This window comes from Pteronotus mesoamericanus, unplaced genomic scaffold (assembly GCF_021234165.1).
Source record: "Pteronotus mesoamericanus isolate MK-2021 breed Mesoamerican mustached bat unplaced genomic scaffold, CSHL_Meso_final scaffold_174, whole genome shotgun sequence".
Lineage (NCBI taxonomy): Eukaryota > Metazoa > Chordata > Mammalia > Chiroptera > Mormoopidae > Pteronotus > Pteronotus mesoamericanus.
In genome coordinates, this window is record NW_026555309.1 from 18641674 (window position 1) to 18663057 (window position 21384).

The following is a 21384-nucleotide window of genomic DNA, read 5'->3' on the forward strand; positions in this document are numbered from 1 at the left end:
TAGTTGTAAAGTTAGATTGTTAGAGATTTTTTTCCCTTGAGATAGGCCTGTAATACTATGATCCCTCTTAGGACTACTTTTACTGTGTCCCATAGATTTGGGGTTGTGTTCTCATTTTCATATGTTTTCAAGTAATTTTTGATTTCTTCTTTGATCTCATTATTACTTCATTCATTGTTAAGTAGCATGTTATTTAGGCTCCACAGTTTTGTGTTTCTCAGTTTTGTTCCTGTGATTGATTTCTAGTCAGAGAAGATGCTCGATGTGATCTCAGTCTTCTTAAATTTATTGAGACTTGTATTGTGTCCCAAACTGTGGTCTACCTTAGATAATATTTCATGTTCACTTGAAAGGATGTATATTTTGGTGATTTGAGGTGAAATGTTCTGGAGATATCAACTAACTCCAACTGATCTAGAGTATGGTTTAAGCCTGCTGTTTACTGTTCATTTTCTGTCTCGAGCATCTACCCATTGATGAGAATGGGATATTAAAACTCACTACTATCACTGTGTTACTGTCAGTCTCTCCCTTCATGTCCATTAATATTTGCTTTATATATTTGTATATTTAGGTGCTCCTATATAGGGTATATCTAAGCTGACAAGGGTTATATCCTTTTGTTAGAATGCTTCTTTTATCATTATGTAGTGCCTTTCTTTGTTTCTTACCATAGCCTTTGTTTTAAAGTCTGTTTTGTCAGCTGTATTAGTACCCCAACTCTTTTTTTCCTTTTTCATGAAATATCTTTTTCCATTCCTTGACTTTTAGTCTGTGTGTATCTTTCATGTAGGTCAGTTTCTTGTATTGGCATATATGTGGGTTTTGTTTTCTTATCCATTCAGCTACTCTGTCTTTTGATCGAAGCAGTTGAGCCATTTACCTTTAAAATGATTTTTGATAGGTGTATTTATTATTCTTCTTTTAACTATGTTTCTCTGGTTATTTCTTCTTCCTCCTTCTCCCCCTCTTTCTTCTTCTTCCATTTTCTTTTATTTTCCTTTCATCTTCTAGCAGGCCTTCTAACATTTCTTGTAATACTGGTTTGCTGGTAACAAACTCCTTTAGCTTTTTATTTTCTGGGAAGCTCTTTATATTTCTTTCAATTTTAAATGATAGCTTCACTGGGTAAAATAGTCTTGGTTGTAGATCCTTTATTGTCATCACTTTGAATTTTTCATGCCTATCCCTTCTGGCCAGAAGTGGTCTGTTGAGAAATCAGGTGACAGTCTTATGGGAGCTCCCTTGTAGGTAACTAAGTCTCTTGCAGCTTTTAAGATTCCTTCCCCCCACCCCCCCAACCTTTGCCATTAATTATAATGTGTCTTGTTTTGGGCCTCTTTAGGTACATCTTGTTTAGGACTCTCTGTGCTTCCTGAACTTGTATGTCTTTTTCCTTTATCAGGTCAGGGACTTGTGTAGTCATTATTTCTTTCCTTTTTCTTTAATGTTTATTGATTTTATTTTTTACATTATTTTATTGATTATGCTATTATAGTTGCCCTGGTTTTCCCCACTTTGCACCCCTCCACCTACCAACCCCTTGAGGCAGGTGTGCTTCACCCAAGAAAGGTGGTGTCTGTAGTGTGGGAGAGGGACTTAGCAGAGGGATCCTGGCAGTTTTCCCTTTGTCTCCCTCCCCAGAGCCACAAACCCCAGATTCTCCTCTGGCAGCTCTGGTTTACTCCGTCTTCCCTTTGCAGGAGCCCAGAGTGCCTGCAAAAGAAATTTTGTACATTGCCCCTTTAATAAGAGGGTACCTGTGTCTCTAGCGGACTCCTGTTTCTTCCTGGTGGACAGAAATCTCACGTGATTTTCACAGCCACTTGTTATGTGGATGCCTCTTGCTGGCTCTGGTGCTGTGGGCTGGGTAGCCCAGCTTGGGTTTGAGATCCCCTCCCCTTTCAGGGATGGTGGCTCCCCCTCCAACCACACCCATCCCCTGCCCCGCCCCAGGGGTGAGATTTCCCTTGGAACCTCAGCCACTGCCCCTGGGCGTGGGGACAGACCTTTTTACATCTCTGCCCTTGCTTCCAGTTTCAATATGGCTCTTTCCGTTAATCTTTGGTTATAAGACTTCTCTTCAGCTAGTCTTCAGTTGGTTGTTCAGGATGATTTTTCTATAATTTAGTTGTAATTCTAGTTTGATCCTGGGACGAAGTAAGTGTAGCTTCCACCTACTGTGCCTCAATCTTGGATCTACCTGTCTCTGTGTTATAGATGTAGAAATGGAGGGTTAGGAAAGGTGATATGGTGGATATAAAGAAATGAAATAATTTATTTTAGACATTTTTTAATTGGTTAGTGATGGAGCCAAAAATAGCATGCTGGTAACTCATCAGCAAGTTTTTGATAATAAGTTTGACTGCATTCATTTTGATTTATGCAGCTGCCAGTTTCCTAGATGAATCTGTTAATACATAGAATTTTTCAAGTTTCAATTGATTAATGAATCATCTATTTGTTTTAAAAATGCTTTTTTGGCACTTATCTTGTGGAAACTGTTGTGTTTTGGCCTTGGAGTCCCAGTGTGAATTAGGACATACTTGCTTTTTCTTCCTTGATCCTTTAAGTATTTAGAGAGGTGTTCTTAATCGCCAGCTAACTCATATGTCTGCTAGCCAGGTTTGTCTGATTGGTTTGTTTTTGGAAGGTAGTTCTAACTTGTCCATCTCACCTAAAATATCTTGCTTCTCATAGGTTTCACTTGTAAAGATTAAAATCTTTAAATCATTCAGCCGTACATTCCAGCTCTGGCCCCTTCTTGACTGTCTTGATTCATCTGAATATTTTCCTTCCCATTCTCTCCTCCCCTTTTGCCCTTTTATCGATTGTCTTCTTTCAACCAAGTGTTTTCTAATTTTTTTCAAAAATTTACATTTCATAAAGACCATTTCTTTGATTTTTTTATGGAGGACATTTCAAAACCTTGAATCTATGGTAGGCACAAGTGAACATTTATTCACACTTAACAGCTGGTAAATTTTTCACTGATTTTCATGCTTTTGGTAGTTGATTTATGTACATTGTATGCTTTTTGAAAGGAGTCTGTTTCCTTTTTATTTACATAATATATGTGAAATGTGCTCTTGGCCAAAGCAAAAACCAGTGACTTTAATGAATTATTGAAATTGAACTAAAATTATAGTGAATTTCCTAATTAGAATTTTCAAAGTTCTATTTGAATGTTACTAGTTTACACACACACACACACACACACACACACACACACACACAATAATTGCATAAACATATTTTCTCCCTTTTTTTATTAACTAGTTAAAATTTTTTACTTAACTAGATGAATTATCTCTATTGAATAACTTTTCTAGGAGATGATGAGAATCATGAAGAGATAGCATTTACTTCTGTATTTTGTTTGTTTGCTACCACCAATTTCATTGTACGATTTTGGGCTTTAAATCTTATAATAATCAAGCATTCATTGTATTTTTCTTTTAGAGATAGACAAAATTAACTTCCTATTTTTTGTTCATCTATTATCTAACATTTTAGCTCAAATAATGATATTTTTTATTTCAGATATTTTGAAAAATGGTAAAATATTTTTATATTTAAACAGGATATAATTTATATTTTGCAGCCATTTGCAAATACTAAAAATCATTGTAATTAAAAAGTATAGTAGTTAATACTGGTGGAGCTTTTGAGAAATGCTGATAAATGTGAAACGATTCAAACTGTATAAAACAAAGCTGGCATTAAAAAGACCAATGTAGAAGAATATGTGTTATTGTTGAAAGAGCTTGATGAGTTATAAGATATGTTATTTAGTCATTAAGTGGAGGCTTTAGTCATATACACATATATATCCATTAAAATATGTGTATTGATCCATAAAGTCAATTGTATGTATGTAGCAAAACTGGTAAAGAGTTGTTATCTGTGGGAAGTAGAGTGGCTCAGAAGGAGGAAAGAAGAGTTAACCATTCATTTTTCCTACTAGTCATTCATTTCATTTTACCTACCATTTAATTATTTTTTTTCTTTTCATTTAAGTATTGATGTGTAAGTTAAAGGGTCATTGGTTATAGAACTAAATATAAATTTCTCAGCTTTTGAAACTGCTTTCATTTCTAAGTTGAGTTAGTGAAGTTTTGTACTCATTTTATTTTGGAAAAAGTGATCTAATCTTATTTTACTGTACAGGATATGAGTAATAACAAAAATACATTTTTGGAACCAGTTTGTAGGTTCAAACTTTGCATTTGGGGATTCTATATAAATCTTTAGATCCAGCTGTTGCTGAGGATATTCTTTCATTTGCTATGAGGTGTGTTGACTTTAAAAGAATGGATGGCTGTTCTTCAAGTTTATGTAGGGCAAAAATTTTATGGTATTACTATGAACATGAATGGATTGTATAAGTTAATTCCTTTGCATTGAGTAGTAAGAAACACTTCCACACTTTTTTTATTTAAAGATTTGAAGGAAGAATTTTCGTTTTAGAAATGCTGTATTGGTCCAGAATTTTCACCAGCTCTGTATTATAATTTATCAGCAGATGGTACAAGTAAAGTCTTTTAAAGTATTTGTTAATTAGGTCATATTAATTTTCAGCCTTTGCTACTACACAATCAAGACCTGCTTGTTTCTATTGCCTTAAATTTACCCTGGAGTTTGTCCAAATTTATTTTTAATGAGTTGTTTATCCCACTAGTTACATTAGGATTTATTTTCCCCTAGAGAGTAATGTTTACATTGATAGTTTTTAAACCTATTTGGTAAAATGAACATATGTTCAGACTAGGACTTAGGTATATGTGAAATAGCCATTTGTTAAATAAATTATTTTCACCAACTTAACTGTTAAAATGCAGGTTTAGTGATACTCCAAAAAAAAAAAGTTAGGTAAATCCACAAATTTTTAGATACCTTTACTATGAGTTTTATTGACTTGTTTTATTGTAAACAAAGTTTAAACAAATTTGTAGTGGCATAAATCACAAGGAAAATTATACTTTTATTGTGTATTTTCATTTTAATGAGCCCCTCCCGCCCGTAGCTTTTAAATAGTTGTAAAAGCTATTGATTTGTTTAAAAACGTCTAGAGCAAATATGGCATTATATTATGGTGTAATCAGTTGGGATTATGAAGTGGTTACATGGCTGTTATTTTCCTCTATTTTTTAGCTTGTTAGAAATATTTCAAAATTGACAAAAACAAAAGAAGAAAAAAACACTATTTATATTGTTATACTAACAGGTACATTGTGTAAGATACCATCTATTGCTAAGTAATTTTAAAATAGTTCATTGTAGTTCAAATGCTACTGGAGTACTTAACAGATGTATAATAAACTGTACTTTTATTTGTAGCTGGTTACAGCTGGAAAATAAAACAAACCACAAAAGCATGTCCTACGTGTATGATATAACTTGTTTATTATTGAATTCTGGCTTTTGTACAAAGTGAATTATTTCCTTTGAAGTTAAATTAAATCTGAAGGGGGGAATTGCCCCCACCCTTGGGCATTATTAAAATGTAGAGTAAATTATTCTTTTAAAATTTGCATATGTTTAAGTTTTTATTTAAGTCTATGTTATCCATTTGGGAACTATTTTATGTGACATATGATGGCTTGAAAGTTAGAGTACTATATACAGTAGCTGAATTTGTTATGAAATAGTAAAGACCCACTTGTAAAAAGAATCCTGACTATAATTTTGCCTTATAAATAAATATTGCTGTGATTATAAGAACATAGCTACATCGTAAGACTTCTCAAATACCATAGTGTATCTGGCTGAAGATAGAGTAGCTAGATTAGTTCTACATTTTTATGTTGTAGGTGTTCCAAATATGTTTTCTTTACTGAGTGTCACTACTAATAAACTGTTTTATTTTTTTTTCTTGGTCAGGCATTTTGGACAGAAATTTGAGAGCATAGTAGAGAGAGAACCACCTTTCAATTTTGAAACCCTTAATTAAATAAAAGAAAAGTGCTTTTAAAAATGGCTGTCATGTTGGAAAAGCAAAAGAAACCAAAGATGATAATGAAATACAATTTTGTGAATTAGATCCTGTTTGTTTTTCTAGTGTCTCTTGATCTCTACTATTTTACCTGTTTGGTTTAAAGAATCTTTTATTCAGTGCATATTTATTTCCTGGTCTGGTCAATCTTTTGGTTTATTTCCTGGTCAGTGCATATTTATTTCCTGGTCTGGTCAATCTTTTGGTTTTATGGTAAAATGATTGTATGGTAAAATATGACCATAATTGTGGATTGAAGGGTAAATCTAGGTACTGCCACATATTGCTATTAAATATTTGGAAGTTGTATGGACAAAATCATAGAAATCTCAATGTGTGACCATATATTTGAATTACAACATGCCAGTTGAGAGAGATGTATGATCCCAGGGTTTTGTTTTTATTATTTTGATATTTTTGAGTGAAAGAGAGCAAAAGTTAGTTGCTTGGATAGGTGTTCCTAGGAACAGAGTTCTGAATACTTTAGGGAGATTTTTTTTATTGAGATAAAATCCAAATAACAAAAAATTCACCTTATTATTGTGCAATTCATTGATTTTTAGTGTATTCACATTGTTATGCGTTCTGAATTCCAGAACAATTTTAAAACTTGAAAAAAGAAACTTTGTCTCTATTTAGAATTCTGGAAATTTTATATAATCAGAAGCTTAAAATCTGTGGCATTTTCTGTCTGGCTTCTTCCATTTAGTATGTTTTGAAGGTTTACTAACCATGTTGTACCATATATCACTACATTTTTTTAATGACCAAAAAATATTCCATGTTTTGTTTATCCATTCATTAGTTGTCTTACATTTGGGTTGTCTCCATATTCTGGTTAAGAATATTGCTGGTGTGAAATTGAATGTGTGAGTTTTTATATGAATATGCTTCAGTTTTCTTGGGTATATACCTAGCAATATAATTGCTGGGTCATTTAATAAATATATATTTACTTTTCTTATGAACTGCCAAGTTGTTTTACATAGTGGCTGTACCATTATACCTTTCTACCTCCAGTGTATGAGGTTCCAGTTCCTCCTCATCTTTGCCAACACTTGTTATTTTCTGGGTTTTTTTTCCCTTTTATTATAGTTGTCTTAGAGGATGTGAAATGGCATCTTGCTGTGGTTTTAATTTTCATTTCCCTAATGATGTTGAGTATGTTTTCATGTGCTTATTGACCGATTTCTGTATCTTCTTTAAAGACATGTCTCTTTATGTTCTAGTTCATTTTTAAATCAGAAAGGATACTGAATTTTGTTAAGTGCTTTTGCTGCTGTTGTGGAATTGTTTGCATATTATAAATGCTAGACTCCTATTAGATATGTGATTTGCAAAGATTTTCTCTCATTCTCTATGTTGTCTTTTTACTTTCTGGATAATATCCTTTGATATAGAAAATTTTTAAATTTTGAAGTTGTCCAATTTATTTGTTTCTGTTTTTGTTTTGCATTTGGAATTGCATTTAAGAAACTGTTCTTTAATCCAAGATCATGAAGAATTACACCTATGTTTTTTTCTAAGAGTTTGATAGTTTTAGCTTTTGGTCATTATTGAGTGGGTTTTGTTATATGGTATTAGGTAGGGGTCCAACTTCATTCTTTTGTATTTGGATATCTAGTTGTTCCAAAACCATTTATTCAAAAGATCATTCATTTCCCATTGATTGGTCTTGATACCCTTATCAGAAATCAAGTGACCACAGACATATAGGTTTATTTCTAGACCGTCATTTCTAGCATAGTTATTTTTGTATGTCTATCCTTATGAGAGTAAAACACTGTTTTGATTACTTCATCTTTGTCTTAAGTTTTGAAATTAGGAAATGTGAGCCTTCCAACTTTGTTTTTTTCAAGATCGTTTTGGCTATTGGGGTCCCTTGTAAGTCCACATGAATTTTAGGATTAGTTTATACGTTTATTCAAAATAGCAGGGATTTTGATAGGTACTGTATTGAATATATATATCAGTTTAGCATGTATTGCCACCTCAGCAATATTAAAATTTCCAGTCTATGAACAATGACTGTCTCACCATCATTTAGATTCCTTCTTTAGTGTCTTTCAACATGCTTTGTAGTTTTCAACATAATAGTCTTGGAAGTCTTTGTTAAATTATTCCTAAGTTTTTTATTCTTTTTATTGCTGTCGTAAATAGAATTTTCTTAATTTTTCTTTATTTATTGATTGATTATCTATTGTGAGTATATATAGATATAAAACAAATTTTTGTGTAATTACCTTATACCTTGCAATTTGATTGACTTGTTTATTAGCTCCAACAGAGGTGTGTGTGTATGTGGTTTCTTTAGGGTTTTCAAAGTATGAGATTATGTCATGTGTGAGTAGTGATAGTTTTTTTATTCCTTTTCAGTTTGAATGTTTTTTACTTATTATTATTTTTGTCTGCATTTCTTGGCTGGAAAGTCTGCTACAATGTTGAATGGAATGGGAAGAGCAGGCATCCTTATTTTCTTCCTGATCTTGGAGAGAAAGCTTTCAGTCTTTAAGCACTAAGTATGATGTTAGTTGTGTGTTTTTTGTAAATATTCTTTATCATGTTGAAGAAGTTTGTTTTATTTTTAGTGTGTTGAATGTTTTTATCAAGAAAGGATACTGAATTTTGTTAAGTGCTTTTTCTCTGTTAGCTGAGATAAGCATCCTCCTCACACCACCTGCTATAAAATAATTTATAGAGTAATTATTTATTCTATAAATGTGGTGTGTTGCACTGAGTTTTTAAAAGTTGAACCACTCTTATTTCCAGGACAAATTCCAGTTGTTATGGTGTATAGTGCTTTTAATATTCTTCTGCATTTGATTTGCTAACTATTTTACTGAGGATATTTGCATCTATGTTCACAAGGGATATTGGTCTGTAGTTATGTTGTCTTTGTCTTCCTTTGGTATCAGGATAGTACTGGCCTTATGAATGGAATTAGGTAGGTTTCTTCTTCTTTTTTTGGCACAAGTTTAGAAAGGATTGGTATTTACTCTTCTTTAAATATTTGATAGAATTCACCAGTGAAGCCTTGTGGTCCTGGACTTTTCTTTCTTGGGAGATTTCTACATCATTTTTAAAGGATAGCTTTGCCAGAATTGTAATTTTTCAGCACTCGACTATTTCATCGCACTGCTCTTTTGCCTCCATCATTTCTGATAGGGAATACCTTCAACTCAACCAGGCAGTTTACAACTCTACCTTCTTTTTTGTTGGCTAGACCCTGAAAGTCAGACAGGACTGGGAGTTTAAGACCTTTCTCTAGTTTTTGCTCTGCAACTGCACAGCCCTTAGCATGTGTGTGGCCTTCTGTATTCCCAGGAAGATGTTGGAGTTTTTCAATCTCCTTGTTTCCCAAAGCATCATACCCCAGACTTTCGTCCCAAGATTTTGGTTATTCTTTTTTCTTTCTTTCTTTTCTTTTTTCTTTTTGGCCCTTTCTCTTACCCATTGTCCCAGGCAGCAGGTACTAATGCAGTACATTTGTCTATAAATATTTTCTATAGATAGCCCTAGGTAGTTGTTTGGGAGAGTTCTCAATTGAGAGAGATAAAGCAAGTTCTTTGAGTTGGTTTTCTTGGTAGCCACCAGACAACCAACCACAATTCTTTGTGGAAAAGGTCTCTTTTGCCTTCTCTGTTATCTCCTACCTGTAGTGGGAATGTGGGCTACTCAGTGCCACTGCTGAGCTTGGGGCAGGAGAGGCAACATGGGAAAGTAAAAACACTGCAAAGCTCACTGTTACTACTGAGAGTAGCTGGCCTTTCTAATTTTTAAAAAAAATTTTATTAAAAATTTTCGCTGCAGGCTTTGGTTAATTTCTAGAGTTCTGAAAAAGTTAATTCTTGACAGTTTTTGGCAGCTTTTGTACTGCTTTTATGGAGGGGCAGTCTTTTGGTGTACCTTACTCTGCCATTTTTTTCTAGTGTCATTTCTCTTTAGGGAGGTTTTAAATAAAGTTTATTTCAATGAGAAGGTAAATTATTTGATAATCTACTCTCAGGGCAGAGAGAAGAAGTAGTTGTATACAATAATAATGCAAATACCTTTTTTAAAAAAAGACTTTCTTTTTTTTTTTTTTTAACAGATCAGTTGTTTAATTAGGTTTCTCAAAAGAAATTTAGAACTTCATTTTGTGAGGATAAAGCCCATTTGTGAGAGCAAACACAGAGCGGAGATAGCCCTGGAGCTGAGGGACAGCTTTGATTTTTGGCAGAATTTGTGAGTCCACGGCTTTCTGATCAACCTTGCGTTGCTCTGTAATCTCGTATTTCTCCTTCTCGGTGTCGAAGACCTCCCCCTCCTGGTGCCTGGGCTTGTGCAGCTGCTGCTTCTTGAAGTAAGCATCAGTGAGATGCTTGGGGATTTTCACACCACTGGTATCAATTTTGGTGGAGGTGGCGATGACAAATTTCTGGTGTGTTCTACGCAGAGGAACTCGATTAAGGGCCAGAGGTGCAGTCACAAGTAGCAAGCCACTGCTCAGCTGCTTCAGGAAAACCACCGTCTTGCCTCTGTGGCGCCCAGTGAGGATGATGAGGATGGTCCCGGGAGTGATGCTGGCCCACAGTTTTCTCACATGCTGACTGAGGGGCTTCTTGCCGTGGCTCAACAGCTTTCGAGGCACATCTTCAGTAGGATAGCATCTAGGCATTTTGCGAAGTTTAACCACTTGGGTACCACCATTCTTGTCACCACCAACTGGCTTTGTGACAGTAGCCATAACTTTCTCCTTTTTCTTTTCAATCCTGGATTTAGCTGCGGAATACTTCCTCTTGCACATGGCCTTTCAGGAATACATGGCTGACCGGGAATACCTGCCAATTCCTCTGCCTAGGACAGGGTTTCGGCTGCAGTGGGGCTTCCCCTTCTTAGGCGTCTTGGCCTTAAGGTTACCCTTCTAACCTTGCCACCAGCATCAGCCTTCTTGGCTTCAGGTTTCTTCTCCTTGGTATCCGGCTTCTCAGTTTTTTCGCCTGCCATCTTGCAAGATGGGAAAAAAAAAAGATTTTATTTCTTTATTTTTTTTTAGAGGAAGGGAGAGAGGAAGACAGGGAGAGAAACATCACTTGGTAGCTTCTGGTATGTGTCCCGACCAAGAACCAAACTCACAATTCAGACATGTGCCCTGACCTGGCATTGAACCTGTGACCTTTCACTTCGTGGGACGATGCCCAACTAACTGAGCCACACTGGTTTGGGCAATAATGCTAATATCTTATCTTTACATTTTAAAGATGTTTTATGAAATGGTGTCATTTTTGACATAGCTTGTGATTTCCTTAGTTTCTTCCTGAAATACTGCAATTTCTTAAAAATTTTTGAAAAAAGAATAATACTGATTTTTCAAAACATAATCATCTAGATTTCTCAAGGGACCAAGTAAAACAGTACAGACATTTATGTAGGAAAAAAAAAGGGGACAGATCACATAAAAGTCATCCACTATTCTCATCTTCCAGATAGGGCTACTATTAATACTTCTATCTAGAATTTTTAATTTCTTCATACAAACACATGCAGATATGGTTTTATGTGTGGGTAACCCACCACTTCCTGCCATTACATGGGACTATATTATAAGGCAACTATATATCTTTTTACTCACACATGCTTCATGATAGCTTTTCATCTTAGATTTATCTTTCTAATTTTAATATATGAGTAGTTTTACATGAAGTTAATGTACCAGAGTTTATTTAACAATGAGACTGTCTCAGATTTAGGCTATTTTATTTTTTTAAAGATTTTTTTAAATCATCCCTCAAGGATATGTTTTTAATGATTTTAGAGAGAAAAGGCAGGAGAGGGGAGAAGGGGAGAGACAGAAAGACATTTGATGTGAGAAAAGAACATTGGTTGGTTGCCTCCTGTATGCACCCCAATGAGGGTTCAAACCCACAGCTTGGGTATGCACCATGACCTGAGATCTTACCCACAACCTTTTGGTGTATAGGACTATGTTCCAACTAACTGAGCCACCTGGCCAGGGCAAGGCTATTTTAAATAATGCAGTAAACTCTGTTAGTTTGTAAGTGTTCTTGCAGACTTAAGAGATTTCCTTTCAGATAGATTCCTAGAATGGGTTAGAGCCTGGAGGTTTTTCTAATATGAGATGTTAGGAGTCTTACATTGTTTTAATTTGAATTTCCTTTTTTTCTGGTGAGGCTTAAAATCTTTTCATATTTATGGGTCATTTCTGTTTTCATATTGTATATGTTTCCTGTTTATGACCTTGGACTGTTTTGTATTGGGATTTTTCTTCTTTAAAGAATTTTTAATTTTTTCCTGAAATGATTTATATTTATTCTTTAGGATTAAACTTAAATATAATATGCATTTTTTCCCTCCCAGCCTCCTCAGCTTATCTTACAGGAGCCTTTAAATAACATTGTTTTAGCACTTATTATGTTAACTTACACTTTGTCTCTGGACAACTGGACTCTGAATTCTTTGAGTGTAAAGACAATGCCCTTCTCTTCAGATCCTAGCAAGGAATTTCTATCTGTTAATTTTTTTTAAGATTTTATTTATTTATTTTAAGATAGAGGGGAAAGGAGGGAGAAAGAGAGGGAGAGAAACATCCATAGGTTGTCTCTCGCATGCTCCCAACTGGGGACCTGGCCTGCAACCCAGGCATGTGCCCTGACTGGCGCTCAATCCACTGAGTCACACCAGCCAGGGCTGTATCTGTTAAGCTTTAAATATTAAATGTAATTGATTTTCACTACAATCATCTGTGGTAGATTTGGCAGGAGTTACTTTACTTGTTTTTGAAGAGGAAAGCGAAGTTCAGAAAGTTACGTAATTTTCCCCCCTAAAAACATAAATAAGTGATTTAGCTAGAACTAGAACTCACATTTTTAAAATGTTATGTCCTACATCTATTACTTTACATAAAAATTTTGAAAGTAAAGTTAAAGAAAAAAGATTTAAAAATATAAATAAATTCAGGAAATTGAACTTCACAGCATCAGACTTAGATGGAATCTCAGAAGAATGGCTGTGTAAAGCCTATTCAGATATTTCCTATTCATAGAACCCATAGAAAACCCACTGAATTAGTAAATTAGGTCATTATCAATCTGTTTCAGCCATACTGGCCTCCTTGCATCGCTTGGACTTGCCAGGCCCAGTTCTACCTCAGGACCTTGGGCATTTGTTTGAATCACTTTCCAGAGATAGCCACATAGCTGTCTGTCTCTTACCTCCTTCAACCAGTCTGTTTAAGTTTTGCTTGGAATAAGAGCTATCCTTTTAATAACATCTATCTACTGTGTATGAAATTGCTCTCTCTTCAACAGTCCGTATTCTGTGTTCTACTTTTCTTTTTCCCGTAGTATCTATCTTCTAACTTAGCTATATCATTCATTTACTTATTATAGTTATTGATTTTTATCTGCCTCCTATCTCCAGTAGAATGTAACCTCTATGAGGATGCTGGGATTTTTATTTTTGTTCATAGATATCTTAAAATGGCTAAGATATTTACTAAGTAACTAGTACATCGCTGCTATAGAGTAGGCAATTAATAAATATTTGTTGATTTTATAGATTTATCTAGAGAATAGTTTTCAACATGAAGCTTGAAGACAACTAGGCTGAATCTGGGATCTAAACAATTAAAGTCATAACAACATTACAGGTTATTTCTTTATATTATAGGAATTGCCAAGTAAAAAACACAATATTGACTTTGAAGGATAGTGGCTGCAATAGCAGTGGTTAGAAAAAGAGCCCATTGATTTGAAAGATGATTGAAATTAAAGCATGCCTGGAAACTACAAAAGTAACCTATTGACATGAAACTCTATCAGTATCTCAATTTTATAGGGCTATTGATTGAAATTCCCTTATATTCTTATAATGGCGAGCTGTGCACACATTAATTGTCCTACTATAGTGGATAGGTTAGGGAGGATAATAGGGAGTAGGGGAAATTCTGGAGAAGTCCTGGTACCTCCATGTTGCTGAGTGAATGCTCATAAAATTTTTTCTTTTATCTTTTTTGGTATAACTTTACTAGGATAATGATCAGTCTTAATCAGTATTTTTTGTGACTTGTGCACTTTGCATGTGGATTTATGCCTTTATTTTAGGCAAGATTTCTTTTGTTAGATACTTTTACATACTATTTCTTTTTCTATTTGTTTTGTTTTTTTTTCTCTTCAGTATCACTGATTTTACAGGGTGTGGCAAAAGTAGGATTACAATTGTGAGTATGCGAAAGTTTATTTTTGTATTATTATGTCATTTTTCATGAGAACAACTCTAAACCTACTATTGCCCAACCCTGTATTTACATTGTCGTCTTTTGTCGTCTAAATCAGTGACCTTTTCTAAAGTCATTTTATAATTTTATGAAAGTTCATTTTGTGTGACTTTCTGAATTTTATCTACAGTTTCCTGACTCTATGTTTTCTTTGTTTAATTTCCACATATTTGAGGATTTTATAGATACCTTTCTTTTCTTAGTTTATGGTTTAATTCCATTGTGATCAGCACATTCACTTTGTATCATTTCAATTATTTTAATTTTATTGAGGCTTATGTTTGTGGTCCAGAATGTAGTCTGCTTTGATGGATGTATATTTTGCTGTTGTTGAGAGGGGTGTCCTATAAATGTCAATTATGCCGAGTTGATTGATTGTATTGTCTATCTTCTTTATTTGTTCTAGCAATTACTGAGAGAAGAATGTTGAAAAATCCAATTTTGGGGTTTGTCTATTTATATTTTCAGTTCTATCTTGATTTATATATTTTGAAAGTCTGTAGTGCCCACAGACCTAAAAAACCCTCTTATCATTATGAAGCGTTCCTCTTTATTCAAAATAATATTCCTTTGTTTATTTGCATTTTGCCCATCTTGTCCTTTTTTACTTTTACATGTTATGAAACCCAAAAATGTTGTTGTTTTTTGCCTTAAATTATGACTTTTTAAATTTCACAAGAACATATTGAAAAATAGTTTTTCTTTTTTAAAAAGAACTTACCAAGCATTTACCATTCTAAGTTTTCTTCACATTTCTTTGTGTAGATCCATTAAGATTTCTATCTGGTATCACATTTAAGTAGCTTGAAGAATTTCCTTAAACAGTTTTTGTAGTGCAAGTATGCTGCTGAGAAATTTCCAGATGTTAGTCTGAAAAGTTTTTATGTTGCCTACATTTTGAAACGTGTTTCCTCTGAATTTTGGATCCTATATTGACTATTTTTCTTGTTTCTTTCATCATTTCAATAATAATATTCTGTTGTGCATGATTTCTGATGACAAGTCTGCTTTCATCTTTGTTTCTTTGTGTGGAGTGTGTTTTTCTACCCCCTGCTTGCCTTTTTTATTTTTTATTTTTTAAATTATTGTTCAGTTACAGTTGTCCCCATTTCCCCCCCATTGTTCTCCTCTGCCCTCCCCTCCCTGCCTTCCTTCCCACCTCCAATCGCCCCCGCCCCGCCCACCAGTTGTGCATGTCCATGGGTCCTTTATACATGTTCCTTGATGACCCTTCCCCCTCTTTCCCGTTTCCCCACTCCTGCCTTTCCTCTGGTTACTGTCAGTTTGTTCTTTATTCCCATGTCTCTGGTTCTGTTTTACTTGCTTGTTTGTTTTGTTGATTAGGTCACACTTATAGGTGAGATCGTGTAGTATTTGTATTTCACTCCCTGGCTTACTTCATTTAGCATAATGCTCTCTAGTTCCATCCATGCTGTTTTGAAGGGTAAGAGTTCCTGCTTTCTTTCTGCTGCATAGTATTCCATTGTGTAAATGTACCACAGTTTTTTGATCTACTCATTTATTGATGGGCACTTAGGCTATTTCCAGCACTTGGCTATATATGTACATAATGCTGCTATGAACACTGGGGTGCATAGGTTCTTTTTTAATTGGAGTTTCAGGATTCTTAGGGTATAATCCCAGCAGTGGAATTGCTGGGTTCAGAGGCAGTTCTCTTGTTAGTTTTCTGAGGAAATTCCAGACTGTTTTCCACAGTGGCTGCACCAGTCTTCCTTACTACCTACAGTGTTCTAGGGTTCCCTTTTTTCCACATCCTCACCAGCACTTGTTTGTTGATTTGTTTATGATGGCCATTCTGACTTGTGTAAAGTGGTATCTCATTGTGGTTTAATTCTCATCTCTCTGGTGGTGGCTAGTGATGCTGAGCATCCTTTCGTATGTCCGTGGACCCTGTGTATTGTCCTCCTTGGAGAAGTCTCTGTTCAGGTCCTTTGCCCATTTTTTAATTGTTTGTCTTCCTGGTGTGGAGTTGTGTGAGTTCTTTTTATATTTTGGAGATCAAAACTCTTACCTGCTTTTAATATTTTTCTTTGTAACTGTTTATTTTTAAAATTAAAAAAGAAACTGATTATAATGTGCCTTTGGTATGGTTTATAAGTCTCTTCTGCTTGGGGTTTGTTGAAATTCTTAGATCTTTGGGTTTAATTTTATTTTCTTCAAATTTAGAAAAATTATTGCCATTATTTTCTTAAATATTTTTCTGTACCCATTTCTCTCTTTCTTCTGGGATTCCAATTACACCTGCTTGAAGTTGCTTGATATTGTTCCAAAGCCCACCAAGGCCTTTTTTCACTCTTTTTTCCGCTCTGATCTTTGATCTTTTGGGACCTTCCAAAGAGACCTATGAAATGCTTCTCAAAATTGTCAGCCACGGAGACAAAAGTGGAGAAGCATTTCTCCCTACACTTCCAGGCTCTGCATACATGAAACACAAAATAATTTCTACTGGAGTCTCACATGTCCCAGTGACATTAGGCAGTGTCAGTGAAACTCTGCATTGAATTGGTTTCCATAACAGTGGCTGGAATAACAGGTGGTGTTGAGAGACTCTGAGGTAATGTACAGTAGATGTTCCAGTGTGGATATGGTTGGGAAAATGAAATAGGGTGGACATTTATGGGGTTGAGGAGAAAGTGAGGTGATTGAATCTATTACAGTAGCATTCTAGTATTTTTTCTTGTCTCTTATTTTTCTCTTTCCACTTTATCTTGCATATTTCATTAACCTTCACTGTCAACTTGTTTCTCAGGAGACATATTTAAATGTTTCTGTACCTTGAAGTGTTGCTGTTTGGAACATTTAATTATGTAAGGCAGGCACCTTATTAAAAGACAGAATCAGATGAGTAAGGCAATGATGAATTAGATATATCAGGGCTGATTCTAGAAATAATTTTTATTTGTTACCATTAAGGAGGGTATAATATAAATACTTTATAAGTATTTATGAGAGAAATTATAGAATAGGGGGCTCTGGATCATATTGCCTTGTCTCAAACACTTTTTTTTTTTTTTTAGTTTCTGTATTTTGCCTTGTATAACACACTCCCTTGCATAATACTCATCAACAATTTTTGGCCTAAACTTTCAGGGAAAAAAAAATCTTTCATTTTAATTTTTAATTTAATTATTTATATATATTTTGGAAAAAAAACAATTATTGTATTCCAGGGTATTATTTTGCATACAGATATCATTATTGCTTTCTAGAGTTATGCTTTAAAAAAATTTATGTAACATTAAAAAAAATATACTCCTTGAGGGTGGGAGGTGGGGGTGGATGGGGCAAGGGAAAGTGGTGGCGGGAAAATGGAGGCAAATGTATTTGAACAATAAAAAAAAATACTCATATTTTTTTAGATTACCATTTAGTCTCCTTATATACTTTTAACACATAAACATAATAAAAGAATGAAAAACATTTATATAGATATGGAATTAGTACTACCCATACATAATGTACACCCTCATGTTTCCCACAAACATTTGGGGAAATATATGCATTATACATGGCAAAATACAATATTTTTATGATATTTGATAATTTATCTCTTTGTGTCTTATTTACCTTAAAAGTGAAGAGAATGATAATACCTCTCTCAAAGAGTACCAGAGCTGGATTCAATGAGGTACCCAATAGAAGATGTTTAGAACAGTACATATCTACTAGTAAATTCTCTTAAAGTGTTAAGTAGTAGTATTTTCATTGCTCTTTCTGATGATTGGTCTGATTGAAAAGTATAATTGCATGAGCAGAATATATGTGTACGAATTATCCTAGTTTTTATTTTTATTTTTTATTAGTGTAAGATATTCTGAATAAGTGAAACTTAAAGGTAGTAAGAGTTGTGTCTCTATTTGATAATTTTTTAGAAAGATTTTACTTACTTATTTTTAGAGAGATGGGAAGGGAGGGAGAAAGAGAGGGAGTTCTCATTGATGTGTGAGATACATCAACTGGTTGCCTCTCACATGCCCCCAGCTGGCGACCTGGCCCAAAACCCAGACCTGTGCCCTGACCTGGAATTGAATTGGTGACCTTTGATTTTGCAGGCCAGCCGTCAGTCCACTGAGCTACACCAGCCAGGGCTGATAATTCTTTTTAAAAATATTTCTAATGTATACCTTTTCTTCCCTGGCAACTTAATTCTTTTTTTATGTTGTTGTTTGTAAATGCTATTTACTATATGGTTGTTCTTTATATTTTCTTATGCAGGACCAAAAGATCTCAGATTGCTTTAACTGAAGGTATATTTGAACTTCCAAATCTTACCATTCAAGCTACAAGAGCACAGACGCTTCTGCTGCAAGCAATATATCAAAGTTGGTCTCATATTGGATATGTCAGCTCTTTAGTAGTGAATGAAGCTTTGATGAATGAAGTTTTCCAAACTATAGGTAAGAACACAATTTTCATGACAAGTATATGGAAAATTCTAATTAGTGGTGACTCATATTTTATCATTCTAATCCATATGTATAACATGCTTAACTCAAATTGTGTAGTGTATATAGCCATTTAGTTGTATTCCCTGCCATCAATTTCTGGGTATAGTTTTTGTTTGCAAGAGATTATTTTTCTTACCAACTTCTTGTACAGTTGATTCTTTGGCCTTATAGATAAATTTTAAGGGGATCAATATATATATTTGAAATGAAAGCCAAATCATGTATAAATATAATCTATTTGATTATGTTGGTAAAGTAGAATAAAATACTTGATCATGATGCTTTAAGAGTTGGTAAGCAAATTATCCTTTTTGTGTGCACATGATGTTTTGATATACATAGTGAAATAATTACTCCAGTCAAGCTAATTAACATGTGTGTCTCCTCACATAGTTACCATTTTCCTCCTGTGGTGAGAACACCAAAATCTACTCTTAGCAAAGCTAGTATACACTACAGTATTACTGACCGTAGTCATCACGCTCTACATGAGCTTTCTAGAACTTATGCATCCTGCATAAATGCAACTTTCTACCCTTTGAACGACAGCTCTCATTTCACCCTACCACCTTGGTTCTGGTAACCACTCTTCTGTGTATTTGGCTTTTTTAGATTCCACATGTAAAAGAGATCACATTGCATTATTTGTAGTAGTCACAAGGTGGAAACAGAATGTCTATGAACTGATGAATGTACAATAAAGTTTTATTCAGACATGAAAAGGAATAAAGTACTGACACTTGCTACAATGTGGAGAACCTTGAAAACAGTGTGCAAAATGTCACATATGATGATTCCATTTATATGAAATGCATAGAATAGGCAAATCCATGGAAGCAGAAAGTAGATTAATGGTTGCCAGAGTGTGGGGAGGAGGAGGAATGGGGGTGACTGCCAATGGACATGAGTTTCTTTGGGGGTAATGGAAGTGTTCTGAAATTAAGTAGTGGTGATGTTTTTATGCTTGTGAATATGCTCAGTTCCACTTAATTGTGTACTTTCTACAGGTAAATTTTATGTTAGATGAATTTTATCTCAAAAAAACTTTTTGAATTAATGAATATTTAAGTAGTCTAGATTATGTGCTATGGTCTGAATGTATGTTTTCCCTCAAATTCATCTGTTGAAATTTTAAAGCCCAGTGTAATGGTATTAGAAAGTGGGACCTTTGGGGAATGATTAGATTATTAGGGTGAAGTCCTCACGAATGAAATTAATGTTCTTATATAAAGAGGCCAGAGAGAGCTTCTTTGTCCCTTCCACCATGTGAAGACACAAGGAGAAGTCAGCAGTCCGCAGCCAGGGAGAGGTTCTCACCAGAACCTGGCCGTGCTCGCACCTTGTTCATGGACTTCCAGCCTCTGGAAGTGTGAGAAATAAACAAAAATACTGTTTATTGGCTACCCAGTTTGTGGTATTTTGTTATAGCAGCCCAAATGGACTAAGATGTTAAGTTATTGCTGGTCATATGGCCATTATTTTATGTGGAGTTACTATATAAAATCTTTTCTTTTACATCCTTACCCATACGGCCTACAGTGAGGCCCTTTTTGGCAATAGTATTTATCCCTGTGAAATTATCTAGTTCATTTTTTTTGTTTGTCAAATTTGTTTCCTGTGATGTTCTCTCCAGAGTATTTTTTGGTTTATTGTCTCACAATATTAATCTATCTTTATTTATAAATTTTTGTTTTTGTCTACTGGATTAGCCCCAAAATTTATATTAATAAGTAGATGATAATGTTCATTAATTTTATAATTTTCCTTTTTTCTAACCCAACTAATTCTCTATTTCCTTTTCTGAATTTATCAAATGAGCCGTGCTATAAAAACATTTTGTTTAAAATTTCTTATTCTGGAAATATTCATTCCTAACAGAATACAGTCACCTGTATTAAAAAAGATCTGATAAGTAACAGCAGATTCTGTGATTCATAGCCTGATGGTCTGTCATTGAGAAACCTAAAATTAGTGCAACTGATTTTTTGTAGATTAGGGGAATTGAGGAAAATGGAATAATGTTAGGATGTTTTTACCTCTGTCAAGTTTATTTTTATCAAATAAAACAGCTATAAAATTTATAATAGATGAGTTAAAAGAATCAGCCAAAATACTTTTTTAAAAGCCGTATTTCCAAATGACTGGTTACCCTACGTCTTTTTTTGCGGTCCTCCCCAGGCTTATTCTGTTCATTTTATTCTTAGGAGTGTGCTTGTCGTGTGCCTCCAAAATTTCTATCTTAAGATCCAGGAAGTGTGTATTTAAGGCAGTGATTTTCAGCTGGTGTGCTGCAGCATACTGATGTGCCACAAGAATTTTTAAAAAATGCAATACCTCACTATGTAGTCAGGAGTACTGACCTCTTTTCCTTTAGATTGTCAAATAAAAAAACTATAACAGCTAACACAACAGTAGCCATCCAGTTTGAATGAATCATAATCATATCTATTTTTGGTTAGATCAGCAAAAAATATATTTTTTGGTGTGTTGCAGAATTTTAGCAATTAGTTTTTGTGTGCCATGAGATGAGTTTGAAAATTGCTGATTTAAGGTGTAATTTTAGTATTTCATTATCTCATATCTGTGGGTTATTAATAAACAATACACAGCATTGTTAAACTTTGTTCTGTATATTTGGTTTAAGC

The 21384-nt window shown here is 34.3% G+C and overlaps 1 protein-coding gene and 1 pseudogene across 4 annotated transcripts in view; one reads left to right on the top strand and one right to left on the bottom strand.

The window, feature by feature from the left end:
- Nucleotides 1-21384, top strand: part of VPS13B (vacuolar protein sorting 13 homolog B) — a 673385-nt gene that overhangs the window by 84517 nt on the left and 567484 nt on the right. For all 4 annotated transcript variants that reach the window (XM_054590316.1, XM_054590313.1, XM_054590314.1 and 1 more), the window contains exon 17: nucleotides 18507-18688. In XM_054590316.1, coding sequence (XP_054446291.1) covers nucleotides 18507-18688 — 182 coding nt within the window. The remainder of the gene's footprint in view (nucleotides 1-18506; nucleotides 18689-21384) is intronic.
- Nucleotides 10062-10995, bottom strand: LOC129084240 (60S ribosomal protein L6-like; annotated as a pseudogene).